Source organism: Crocodylus porosus, unplaced genomic scaffold, assembly GCF_001723895.1.
Source record: "Crocodylus porosus isolate Cpor-Errol unplaced genomic scaffold, CroPor_comp1, whole genome shotgun sequence".
NCBI classification, from domain to species: Eukaryota; Metazoa; Chordata; order Crocodylia; family Crocodylidae; genus Crocodylus; species Crocodylus porosus.
This window is the reverse complement of record NW_017728906.1, coordinates 34,600,061-34,613,763: the sequence shown is the minus strand read 5'-3', so window position 1 is coordinate 34,613,763 and position 13,703 is coordinate 34,600,061. Positions and strand designations below refer to the sequence as shown.

At 42.2% G+C, this 13,703-nt stretch overlaps 1 protein-coding gene across 1 annotated transcript in view; it reads right to left on the bottom strand.

Annotated features, from left to right (window-relative positions):
- The window catches only part of HUNK (hormonally up-regulated Neu-associated kinase), an 80,031-nt gene that overhangs the window by 39,599 nt on the left and 26,729 nt on the right, over positions 1-13,703 (bottom strand). The window contains exon 2 of the mRNA XM_019528822.1: positions 12,703-12,995. Within this exon, the coding sequence (XP_019384367.1) occupies positions 12,703-12,995 (293 nt within the window). The remainder of the gene's footprint in view (positions 1-12,702; positions 12,996-13,703) is intronic.

Here is a 13,703-nt window from a genome sequence, read left to right as displayed (position 1 = left end):
CACACAGGCAATTAGAATAATGAGATAAATGAGTGATAGAAGAGAAAAGCTAAAAATAAATACAACTAAAGAGATTTAAAAGACATAAAAGTTTAAGAAAAACAAAAACAGATAAAAAGTAGAAGTCATTTTAAAAGTATCAGAGAGAAAAAAGGTAGCTAAAAATAGACACACTGTACAACAGAGTGCAATCAGACCTGGTTAATCCATGATGTTTACCCATATGTCTTCTTTCTCAACAAATTTACCGGTAAATGGTAACTGATCTACTAGTCCATATGTACCACTAATTTGTCATTCTGAAGTTCTTTTTAAAAATGTGACACTGTGAACAAGGTCAGCATATTTTTACTTACCTGATGAACAGCTGAGTGCTTGACAACAGTATCTAATTCCTTTATTCCTAACAGCATTCTGTTTATTTTTAAACATTCTTTGAAGAAATCAAAGGAAAAAATTATAAAAAAGGAAAACCAAAAAACTCAAACCAAACCAAGCACAGAACCCCCTACACAATTTTACTTTCAGGGGTGTGGATTCTTGTGTGTGTGAGAGACCAGAAAAATGCCCTCTGTGTACTCTCATCTTGTTTAAGACAAATAAAGTATATTATATTATATGCATCATATATGCATTTAGTATCTGTGTCCAATAGAATAGGGGTGTAAACACTCTTTTGGACATCAATATAGTATGCTGGGATAGGGGACATATTTGATGACTATATTAAAAGGAATAGCTTAAACATTAAAATTCAATGGTCAGTGAAGTAATATATTCCACTTTACTCCAAAAGATTACTTATATTTTGAAGGGATAGGTTTTATGAACTAACTTTCCATTTTAGATTATTACAAATACATTTTTAAAATCCAGTTAAGTGTTTGCATTTGACTCAGGACAATGGGCAGGCCTGTGTCAGCTGCTTCCAGTTCTTTTTAAGGTTACTGGGTTAATAACATTCGCCAAACTCAGGTTCACAATTCTACACACAAGTCACTGATCAAAAAACTACACTTCATTAACTTATAAAGATACCTGTGAAAACATTTAAACTCACATCAAGTTTTGCATTACTTCTTTTCTGTGAACTGATTCCCAACTGACTTAAGATACCTAATTCTTCTGTAAAGCATAGCATGGACATTCCACAAATGTTTGTTCCAAGATCCAAATGTCTGTGGCATCCCGCAAGCGGACCTCTTGGCAGTTAGCATAATTAACAAGATGTAGAGAACTTGTATAGACAAGACCTAAAATGCAACTATTATCCTGTTAACTTGAAGTTATAATAAGCTTTTGGGTTCAGGAACCATCTTCTATCCTGGTTCATAATATCTAGCATAATGGGGTTCATGATCTGGATGGAGCCCCCTATCCAGAAGTTTCAAGTAAGGTAGGATAGCTAGGTCATATTGTTTGACCTCTAAAATTCAAGTATCTACCCTGTTTCAAATGATGTTAAGTCACTGTGATAACATTATAGGAACCAAGGTAAGGGTCCATAATGTTCTTTCTCCACAGCTACTATACAGTTTGGGCCCTGACCTTCAGCTAGGGTGGATAAAAATCAACAATTACATTTTTTTTTAAATCAGATTTTCAAAATTTAAATTGGATATTTGTTGTTAAGATGCTTGAAAAAACCCTATATAAAGGTAGCCTTAATTTAAGATACGTTAAAGCTCAAAGATATCATAGTGGAATAGGGATTATAATGTCTAATTATATACTATTTGAGACAATATATTCATATAACTTTTTTAGAATTTTTAAAAAAATAAAATCACAACAGGTCATGGGGTTCTTATGTGGTTCCCAGAGGCTCCTTTATAGATTAGTAAAGATCAAAGAAAACCACCCTACCCAATGGGACTCAGTGCTCAGTCTAGAATATCCCATTAAGCATCTCTGTGATGCTTAGTTTCAGTTCTCAAACTGTGGATTTGTGTCTCCAGAGATAATATCCTTGTTAACAGCAGTACACGGAGATGAGAGATAACAGACCTGATTACCTACACATCAGACGTCGGTCTCTCTCTGTACCCAGAATCAAGCCCTTACCTTTCTCTAAAGGTGCAAAGCTTCAAGAAGTTCAATGAATAAAGGATATCAAACAACACAAATGCACTTTTTGTAGAAAACAATGATGAAATTGAGGCTTCCTGACCAGTGATTTAACAGATTCACAGAAGTTTAGGGCTGGAAGGGATTGTGTGAGATCACTGGGTCCAGTCCCAACTGATCCGGGCAGGAAAGACTGCCAAATAACCCCAGCAAGGTGCGTGTCCAGTCTCCTTTTGAAAAGCTCCAGGGTAGGATCCCACTGGGATCCCCAACAGACCCAGGGGAGGCGCTGCCAGGACCAGGGTCAGTGAGGACCTAGTTAGGGAATTTCTGGTGGGACTAGACATGTTCAGATCAGCAGGTGCTGATGATCTCCACCCCAGGGTGCTGAGAGAATTAGCTGAGGTCATTGCGGGACCCCTGGCACGGCTTTACAAGCACTCATGGTGCTCTGGTGAGGTGCTGGAGGACTGGAAAAGGGCCAAGGTTGTCCCCATTTCAAAAAAGGGAAGAAGGAAGACCCAGGAAACTATAGGCCCATTAGTCTTACCTCAGTCCTGGGGAAGCTCTTTGAGAAAATTAACAAGGAGCACATCTGCAAAGAACCAGCAAGGGAGATCATTCTTAGGGGCAATCAACATGGGTTCATTTGAGGCGGGTCCTGTCAGACCAACCTGCTGGCCTTCTATGACCAGGTCACAAAATCCTTAGACGCAGGTGTCGCAGTGGACGTAGTCTTTCTGGACTTTAGGAAGGCCTTTGACACTGTCTCTCACCCCATTCTCATCAAAGAATTAGACAACTGTGGCGTCGATGCCTACACAGTCAGATGAGTCACAAATTGGCTGGAGGGCTGCATTCAGAGTGGTGGTGGACAGGTTTTTTTCAACCTGGAGGGACGTGGGCAGTGGGGTCCCCCAGTGCTCAGTCCTTAGGCCCACACTGTTCAACATCTTCATCAGTGACTTGGACGAGGGAGTGAAAAGCACCTTTTTCAAATTCGCGGATGACACTAAGATGTGGGGAGAAGTGGGCACACTGGAGGAGATGGACAGACTGCAACTAGATCTAGACAGGTTACAGGGGTGGACAGATGAGAACAGGATGGGTTTCAATATTGACAAGTGCAAGGTACTGCACCTGGAAGGGAAGAACCAGCAGCATACCCTACAGGCTGGGGAACTCCCTTCTAGTCAGCAGAGGCATAAAAGGATCTTGGTGTCATTACTGATTCCAAAATGAACATGGGCTGCCAATGTGGGGATGTGGTCAGGAAGGCCAACCGCACCTTGTCATGCATCCACATATACATCATGAGCTGGTTCAAGGAGATGATCCTTCCCCTTTTTGTGACGCTAGTCATGCTGCAGTTGGAGTATTGCGTCCAGTTCTGGGCGCCGCACTTCAGGAGGGATGTGGACAACATGGAGAGGGTCCAGAGGCGGGCCACTCGCATGTTCGGGGCAGCAGGGCAGGCCATACGAGCAGAGGCTACGGGACCTGAACCTGTTCAGCCTCCACAAGAGAAGGCTGAGAGGGGATCTGGCAGCCATCTACAAACTGGCTAAGGGGAACCAGCAGGCTATAGGAGAGTCCCTGTTCCCCTGAGCACTACCAGGAGAAACGAGAAATTACGGCCATAAGTTGACTGAAAGTAGATTCAGGCTAGATATCAGGAGGCGCTATTTCACAGTCAGGGCGGCTAGGATCTGGAACCAACTTCCAAGGGAAGTGGTGCTTGCTCCTACCCTGGGGGTCTTCAAAAGGAGGCTAGATAATCACCTAGCCAGGGTTGTTTGAACCCAGCATCCTTTCCTGCCCATGGCAGGGGGTGGACTTAATGATCTATTCAGGTCTCTTCTGATCCTACCAACTATGAAACCATCCCCGCTGGGAGTCCACTCCAGAGTCTGATCATACAAACTGATTTAAATCAAATCCACCCTGCCTTCAGCACCTCAAGACAAGACTGTATTGCTATATCACCACACCAGCTGAAGTCCCTCTCAAAAACAAACAGTAACAGAAAGCATAAGGGGTATAATTCTACTCAACTACAAAGAGGCTGCTCAGTGAGATTAGAGTTATATAACCAAGGGAAAAACTTAGCTTACTCATAGTAAGCATCACTTTCAGAAAGCCACTCCAGCTCACAGTGAGGTTGCATGTTCACAAGCTGGATAGAAGGCAGTAGACTTTCTCCTGACTAACGCCATGCTGAACTAGGTCTACTGAGTGCATGTAGCTTGTTTCTTTTTTTAACTTCAGTTGCTGAAAAAGCAACAGCAAATTGACTGTTTTCAAAACATCTAGCCTTTTATCTACTGGCAAGTGCACTTCAGTTCCAATTAGGTAGGTATGCCTTTCCCACTGAGTATGTAGTGCATCTAAGATAGCAGGAAAAAAAAGCACAGCCTCACTACATTGTCTTCTGGAAAATATCCCACCTTAGCTCCAGCATTGGTGTTAAAGTTAATGCTGAGGAGGTAGCTGCCAGCATTGTTACCACAGACCCGCTCCGAGCAGGATTAGATAACAACGTGCTTACGGCTCCAGGCAGTCTCTGGCATTTGAGTTATGCTGCACCTGTGAAGTCACCAGTGGAAGAACACTTTCAGAAAGGGAGCCACACCATGCATGGGGCCCTTTCCTATAATGCAGAATGCTTACAGACTAGAATTAGTGAATTAGTAAATTAGTGGCTTGGTAGTGATGGAGCTGACACTCTAGGTGCATCTACATGAGATGCTTAATGCGCAGAAGCCTAATTCTATTTCTCATTAGCGTAGCCCGTGTTAATGCGCAGTAGATTTAGTCTAATGTACAGTAATGTCACTAAAGAAATGTTCATCTATTCTAACGTGCAGTAGCACTAATTACAGCACATTAAGGTAATACCTGTCATTACAGGTGCTAAACTAAATACACTGTTATTGCAGAACATTAATGAACATGTAGACGTGCCCTCTAAGGCTTTAACTCCTTTTGCTTTGACCATAGCCCCTTTTTAAGGCTGGTTTGGGCTCACCCTGGAGCCTACTGCATTGTCGACTACTGTAATGAAGTGCCTGTATTATCTTTTGTTCTATCAGCTCTGTGTAGCCCGTACTTCAATTATTTTGCATTAAAATCTATATCTGAATTATTACTTCAACTGAGTTCAAGTGAACTCATTGTAATTGAGAAGCCCATGTAGCCATATTCACAAGAGAGCAAGAAAGCATTATCCTATTCTCATGGCGCTGTTTCCCAAAAAGCCCAACAAAAACAAAAATAAAAACAAACCCATGTGTGGAATTGACTGACCAGCAGAGCATTTTTTTAAACTGTTGAATTATGCAACAGAGTTAAACTGTAATACAGGAGCAGTCACATTTACGTCATATCAACCCTGAAGTCTGCGGTACTAACCAGTGGCAAAGCTAAGCCTGGGTGTGCATAATAGCTAGGGGCAGATCAAGGGAATGTGGGTGCAGGGTGGTTGGAGAAGGTCCATGAGCACCCTGATGAAATATGCACAGCAGTAGTGTAACTAAGGGCAGGTGACTAGGGCATTAGCCCCAGGGCGCCCAGTAAAGGGGGGCACTGGAATGGAAGCAGGAGGGCTCAAACCTCTCTCTGGCCAGCCAGAGCACAGCAGAGTCAAGACTGCCCTCATCTGCCTCCTGCCTTTCCTATCCCATGGGAGACGTGAAGGGGCACATTAGGTGCTGCCACCAAGAGTCAGGTGAATACTTCTCCATCCCTGCAGTCACTGCCACATCCAGGTCTTACCATATAGAACTGCAGCAGAGGAGGATTAACTTGGCTGTGGGCAGCAACACTCTGTCCTGCAGCAACAGTATCCTGTTCCCACCATGTGCAGCAGAGGCTCAAGTCATTCCAGTGCACAATCCCTACCAGGTATCAGCACTACCCTAGGCCGCAGACTCTACCAGTTATGCCCCTAATACACAGCATAGCCTTTACTGCAGGAATGCTTTTCTTTTTGGTGGGGGAAAGGACATGGGGAAGCAGCCAAGACCCCCAACCTCTTTCTGTACCTGCCATGAATCTTTGCAGATTCAAGGGGCAGTTCAGGGTTGCCACATGACTTGTGACTGTCACATCTCACATTTTTTGGGGTGTCCTTTAAAGGGGCAGAGGGAAATCTCAGCCCACATTTTTCCTTCTAAATAAGTAAGTTTCTAGCACTCAACACTTGAACAGCTTGAAAAAAAAAAAAAATTAAAGAAACCAGAAGTAAAACCTATTTTTAAAAATGTAGTATCCATTAAAATAATAAAAACTCAATTTTTAAACCACTGTCAAATCAACCACTGATTTTTAGTACTGCTCATTATTAAGATCTAAGAATACTGGCTGTGAGCATAGACTAATCTTCATTAGAATAATCCAAAAAAATAGCCTGCATTTACCATATTTACTTAAAAAATTTTCTTAGAAAAGAATTCCTCATCTTGGATTTGAGTAGAAGCAGGGGACCAGCAGCTGCTGTGGCTCCAACTCTGGCCTCCGATCTAGAGTCAGAGTTGTAGTTGCTGCCCACTCCTGCCACCTGTCCTCCACAGCCATTGCTCCTCCCACCTGCCTTCTGCAGCTACCTGCTTTCACACTCTCCCTGCTGTCACAGTTTATCTTGTTGTAGCTCTGGTTCTAGCCCTGCTTCAGCCTGGGACATGGAGCACATGCAGTCTCCAGCCCCCGCCCAGCCACACAGCAGTGCTGGCAGCAGCAGTCTCACCCTGGGACCAGAGCTGGAACTGCTGGCGGTGCCACACAGCCAGGTGTGTGCTGCATATCCTGGGCCAGAGCTGTGACAAAGTAAGCAGCAGCAGGGAGAGCAGGCAGTATGGGTGTCCAAGCTGAGGGCCAGGTGGCAGAGGGAACAGGCACTGGGGGACACAGGGTGGTGAGGGAGCTGTTGGGAGGAAAGGCAGGTGGCAAGTGGACAGGAGAGGGGTAGGTGCCAAAAGGCACAGGCACTGTAGGGGGAAGAGGCAGATGTTGGGGCACACAGTCACTGGGGGGCATGTAGCAGAGGAGACAAGTGGTGGCGGAGACAGGCAGCAGAGGGCAAGTGGCAGGGGTTAGGCCACTGAACTCCCCTGCCATCTGGCCCCCTAGCACTGCTTGCCCTGAAGCAGCAAGGAAGGAGGGGTGCACAGACAGAGATGAATGTAAGACAACCCTACAATAATTAAATTCTATACTTAACAATTATAACAAATTTTACAAGTTTTCCATGTATAGAACCTAGTTGGGGGGGTCATCTCAAATTCAAAGTCGTCTTGGATTTGGGTAAATAAGGCATGCATGTGAACATGTTGCTATTGTTCCCTATTTTTGAAAACACATTACCCTCTTGTTATACTTTGGTTTAGTATTTAGATTTAGGGCCCATTTTTTTAAACCCATACTTAAGCTACTGGTTCCACTGACAGAAGTGGGACTTTTTAACTAAGCAAGGGTTGTCGGCTCAACCTTTTGGTTTGGTAGCTTTTACAATAGGTTTATAAATATTCAATACCACTGCAGGTGTCACATTGCAAGCTCAAACTTTTTTTGTATCTTGCATTTTTAAAAATGTTTTCCTGATGGGGAAGAAAGGGAGTTGATGCTTCTGCTGAAAAACAGTGCTTTGTTATCAGTAGACAACTGCAAAGCAGTGGCGGCGGTAGATGTCTTCCATTACATTCTTTATCGTAAAATCTGAAAGGAAAAAAAACCAATTCACCTCCATTTTCTAGTCACAAGAAGAGCTGCAGGTGACATGAGATTATGCAGATTTGTGGCAGTGGAAATGCTAATGAGTATTTCAAAGAGACCACTTTTGTTACTAAAATAATATTAAATGGGCCCAATTCTACTAGTAACAATACCCATGAAATCAACGTGGTTGCATAAGGGAAAGAGGTATTTGTTCCACTATCTTTATAAAGTAATACTTCATTTGCGTAAGACATTGTACTCCTACAGATAATGCCTAATGATAACTTTGAAATGTATCATAAAATAGAAAGACAACCAGCTTTGCACTTCAAAAGGAAACTTTCTTCTTTAGTGCAAAGATCTGGCATAAATATTGCACCAGTAGCTAGACGTCTGCATTTAAAATTAATAGGATGGAAGTTACCAAAGCTAACACATCAAGCAATGGGTGTCAAGGCTCAAAACCTATGATGTTCTAAATGACTGAATCATATGACATTGCTGTTTTCAGCGTGGATTTTTTGGGGGAAGTAGGGGTATAGGAAAATATAGACATGCCATTCCAAATCTTACATATAGGTCTCATTTTCTAAACTGTTGATCTTTTTTTTTAATTACAAAATGGTAGCAGAAGATATGAATATATTTCTGTGAAGAAAAAAGATAGGGGAAAAAAAGAGAGCAAACTGAAAGCTATCTTTGCTACAAATACATTATTAAATTCTTTTCTTTGACATTTTGACAGTAATTGCACTGAATGGGATTGAATTTTGTTAAAATTACTTTAAAAGGGTTGTTGAGAATTTCCTGTGGGATGCAACTGCAAGCACCAAGGCTTTCACTTCATTTTCTTTGTTGTCCTTACACTCCCAAGGGGCTTAACGTTCATCCTGTTTTTTGACAGCATGAAGGTCTATGTAAACACCCTCTGAAAAGAGAAAGCTTCACCAGATACTGCCATTTGGTTCTGTTTTGTTCTGTCAGAGGGAAAAATAAATATTCCTACCTGATTCATATTTGAGCTTGTTACTTATATAAATGTTAACAACCAAGCAGCTGAGCTCCTCTGATAGTAAGATCGCACAAACAATGCACAAACGGTTACACAAGGTTTTATTTAGAGTATTTTATCTGTGTTCTTAAAGTGGCCACAAAGTTTGGAGTGCTGGCTGCTCTTAAGAGGTGTGTTCTTTGCACTGAAGAGTTTACAATCCACAATTCTTCAGTCAGCATTGATAGGATAATGCTCAAGGGAAGCATCTGTTTGTAGCTTGAAAGGTATACACACAAGAAATCATCTTACCTCTAGTAAGATGAGGTTTATTAAAGTTCCCAAATTATAAACTTTTTGCCTGACATGGGACATGCAGTGCAGTGTCCTCAAGCATTCTGCATTGCTCTGTGCAAGGTGCCTCCAGGACCAGAAACAATATAGCCATGTCCAAATGGCGCCACCGACAGGGTAGTACAGGGATAGGCTAATTCTCGCTGTCACTCAACATCATTAATTAGACTGCTTGCAGCACTTTGAGGATGTGACTCCACTCTTTCTGGTGCCAGAGGAAGCCTACGTGGGTGGCACGGTGTGCTCGAGGATACTACTGCTTGGCCTGGCAAGCTTACCTTGTAGGCATGACCTTAAAGGACACAGTTCTTTTGTGTCCTAAGTCCCATGTCTTGTCTGAGATCTGAGTGATTTCCTGCCATGGTAAGGTTTGACCATAGATTAAGAAGCTGGCTGAATAACACTCAGGAAATAGTTTAAACAAATTTCAGGTTAATGTTTCAAATGCACTGTTTGGTTAATTTTTTTTTCATCCAAGTTACAGAACAGCCCAAATCTTTTGCGTGTATGTTAAATAATTTTCCTAATAAATCTGGTGTCTTTCTGGAACAAAACTGGCAATAAATGATTTATGTTCATGAAATAGCCAGCCCCATTCAAAAGGATAAACAATCAGAAGAAACAGTTCTGAAAGGGACACCAATAGTGTCAGCTCCCATTATACTCAAGTAGCTGTGCTTTGCTTATCATCAGGGAATGTGAACACCCACAGATTGCCAAATAGATTTGAGTGCTGATATTTTTAAAGCCATTTCAAAAATAACAACAATAACAACAACAGAACATTGTCATCAGATTCAGGGTGAGAATGAATCAGACTTCTGCACTGATATACTGTTTTTTTGTTAATGATTGAGCAGTCTATTTTTGGAGCCAGAAGCCCAACAAGCTGAAGGCCAGCCCCAAAGGTAATTATTAGTCTCTCGCTCCCCTACACACTTTTGCACAAATAGAAAAGATCATACAGCCATTCTGATTATGCTTCTTGTGTTTTGTCTTGTGTCTTCATATTGCTCTGCATCACATTGCAATGAAAGTCTACATACTGAATGGTCAAGCCTCTAGAGAAAATATTTCTCACTATGCTGCCTTTGTTCCTGTCAAATTTTATCAGTTTAGTTGAATTAGATGTGCTCACTACTAGGATGGAAGATTTCCAAGGAAAAACTCTGTGCAGTGTAGTAATGCATCTCCTGCTGGGAAAGGATTAACCTAATGTCCTGGGGCCAGATAGTGCCTGGAGGTCTCAGCATGTCCACTCATGAATCTCAACCCTCTACCTACGATTCCTGGACCCTATGGAGAGTCCAAGCAATTAAGAAGATACAGGAGGGACAGGAAGATGCAGAGGACTAACAAACTGCATACCCTCTTCCTTCTTGTCCATAGAACCTGTGTGGAGAGTTGATATGAAATGCCAATTTCTAACTAACTAAGAGGATGGTTAAGCACTGGTTAACCTAGAGAAGCTGCAGAGTCTCTATCCTTGGAAGTTTTCAAGAGGAAGTTAGACAAACATTTGTCTGGGATGGTTTTAAACAAGGATGCTCCTGCCTTGAGCAGGGAGCTGGACAAGATGACCCCCTGAGGTCTTTTCCAGCCCTTTTTTTTTTTCTCTGACTCAATACTAAGATGAGCCAAATCCTGATCAGGTCTTGACCTCCTCAGTCTCTCGTGCAAATCACCAAGATTGGCAAGTGCAGAACTTCACAGGATTTGGCCTATGATAATTAACCAGACAGTTTCAGTATGAGTACTGACTTCAACCTATTCTTGAGCATTTCCCCTAGCTCCTTGGAAACTTGTATATCAAGTGGCTGTTCCTACCAATTTTGCTCATCATCCCCACACCACCATTATACCATGATTTACTTCTTTCCTTTCTAACAGCATGTGAAATTAATTGGTCTTTTTTAAAAATAAATTTACTTTCTTCCTTCTCCAAGATCCAATATCCCTGATGAAGAGAACAGGATTAATAATTTAACTGCTGCTAGAGAACCAGTTGTAGCAAGTAGTACATTTTCTCACACTTATTTATATAATGGGATTGCTAAAAGCCCCCTCCAAGAGCAGCCTCTCTGGCACCAGGAGCTATACAGACAGAGCAAGAGGCAGTCCCTACCTCAAGGTGATCATTATCCATACACACAAGAGAAAGGAAGTGCATTCACTCCATTTGGTAGCTGGGGAACTACAGCACAAAGATTTAGGCTATGAAGCGCACAAATGGAGTCACTGTGAGATAAAGCTAGGATATAAATTAACAGTGTCAGGTACTCTGGTAACTGCGTGTCTGTATACAGACTTCTATCTTATGACAAATGTCAAGTAGCATACCCCACTTTCATTGAGGCATAAAATGACTCACATTAACCACAAAGAAAGAGCATGCACACAGACAGTTTTGTGAAGAGTTGATGTTCTCTAAGGACATAAACAGAAGTGGATCAGCTGTTCTGGGATGAGTTCAAACACAGTTGAACTGATTCACTGGGCAAAACATGTCACCTGTTGTCCTGACCATTGATCTTGTGGGACAACAGGTGACGCATTCCCTGCTTGCAGAGATGGCCCATCTGGGAATCTCTGGGGTATGTCTCCATTCACAGAAAAATCCAGGGTTCCCTGCTTACAGAGACATGCCCTGGAGATTCCCTAGTGTGCATTTCTGTAAGAGGGGAAAGCCAGGAATTCCTGAGCCATACAGGATTGGGCCCTTAAAGCCCCAGAAGCACCTGCTGGGGCAGCAAAACTGCTCAGGGAGGATATCCGGCTGCCCGCTCTCTTGTGCCATAAAGCTAATAGACATCTGCCACAAAAAAAACGGTGTCAGAAACTATATCCACCCTTTGTCAGGCCACAAATTGAGACATCTGAGGTTCAACAAATGGAATGTTTTCCCTTTGTGCCGCCATACTGTTATGATGGCACAAAGATTATGTCAATTGGTACCCTGAATTCACACCCTAATTTACTGTGGTCACTTGTCCAGGAGCCCACACCCTTAGGCCCAGATCATATATAACAAGACCATCCTTCCACTTTATCCATGCTCTAATATACCTACTCAATTTATGCAGCACACCTGCCATGCTACTTCTGGATTTATCCTAAGCAGCAGCAGGAAAATGGACACAGCCATGCCACCTCCTGTGCTTTGTTTTGTAAACAGTGAGAAGGCTTTTGAAGGCGACACAGTCTAACAGAGTGTATAGAAAACCAAAAGCATGCCCAGAAGAGGCATCAATTTAGTTGGACCCAGCTCACCAAACATCTGTATACATCAGGTGGTTCAGCAGGGCTTTGTGGCTCTTTTATCTAATAGCTGATTCAATCAGCTAGTAGATAAAGAGGGCAAAAAGCTGTGCTGAAATGCCCCATCCATACAGGTGCTGCAAAGCCAAGCCAAACTACTGTGCAGCCTCTTCTGGTAAAGCACATTTTTGTTTTTCTGCCCATATCTGTCAGCACCCAAGATGTTTATATCAAAGGGTTTTCTAAAAATATATATACCACTATAGATTGTAATTGAAATGCTCTTGGGTAAAGTGGGGCAAGCAGGGGTTTTACCTTACCTGTGAACTACCCCAGCCCGATGAAGATGCTCCACTGCTAGAATAAGCTGCCTGATATATTTGCGTGCCTCGTGCTCCTCCAGTCTTTTTTTCTCATAGATCTTGTGCATTAAATTGCCGCCAGGGCACAACTCCATGACAAGGTAGTAGCTGTTTTCAGTTTCCAATATATCCAGCAGCTGAGCAATATTAGGGTGGCGGATCATTTGCTGGATCTGCCCTTCCCGTCGCAGGTTCTTAGTAACGTAGGTATCCTTCTTGGCTCTCTTCTTGTCGATAACTTTCACTGCCACCTGATGAGAAACAGAGAACACAGAGCTGATATCAGACATGGGTTAGCTTTGGCCTTGTACAAGTAACCTTGGAGTAAATCCAGGGATGTCAGTACCATCTGATAAGTGGTTCCAGGAACTATTAACCTGCATAGAGAAATGTCTGCCCTTTTTTCCTCCAAGAACTAATTTCTTTCCATGCCCCTTTATGAAATAATAGAGAAAGCTATTATGAAGAGAAAGCTATCAAAACAGGAGAAAATGCCTTGTTAAAGAAACCTGAAGGCTTAGTTTGAAACACTATAATTCTTATGATCTATTTTATCAGAAGATTTTCATGATGAAATTTAAATGTGATCATAAACATGACCTTTCAATATGAATTTTATATGTTCATGGCTATAGGTTTGGGTTTTGAGATGTTACACTTGCACCAGAAGTCGTTTTTTTTCCCCTCCCTTAAATTAGCCAAAGAGGAAAAAGTTAGTTAATTTTATACTACTGAAAAATAAAATAAAGATAAAAGATAGCCTTGGCCCCAGTTGTTTGGCACCCTCATTAATCTCTGTAAAAATATACAGCCAAACAGACTTCCTTAATTACTTCAATAACACAGTAAAGTTGCAGAAGCAAAGCAGACTAAGCTTTTGTACACCAGTGCCAAATACTACACCTGTTCACAACACCTCAAGTCTCAGTGAAGCTGACAGCAACAGCTCTGATGAAATA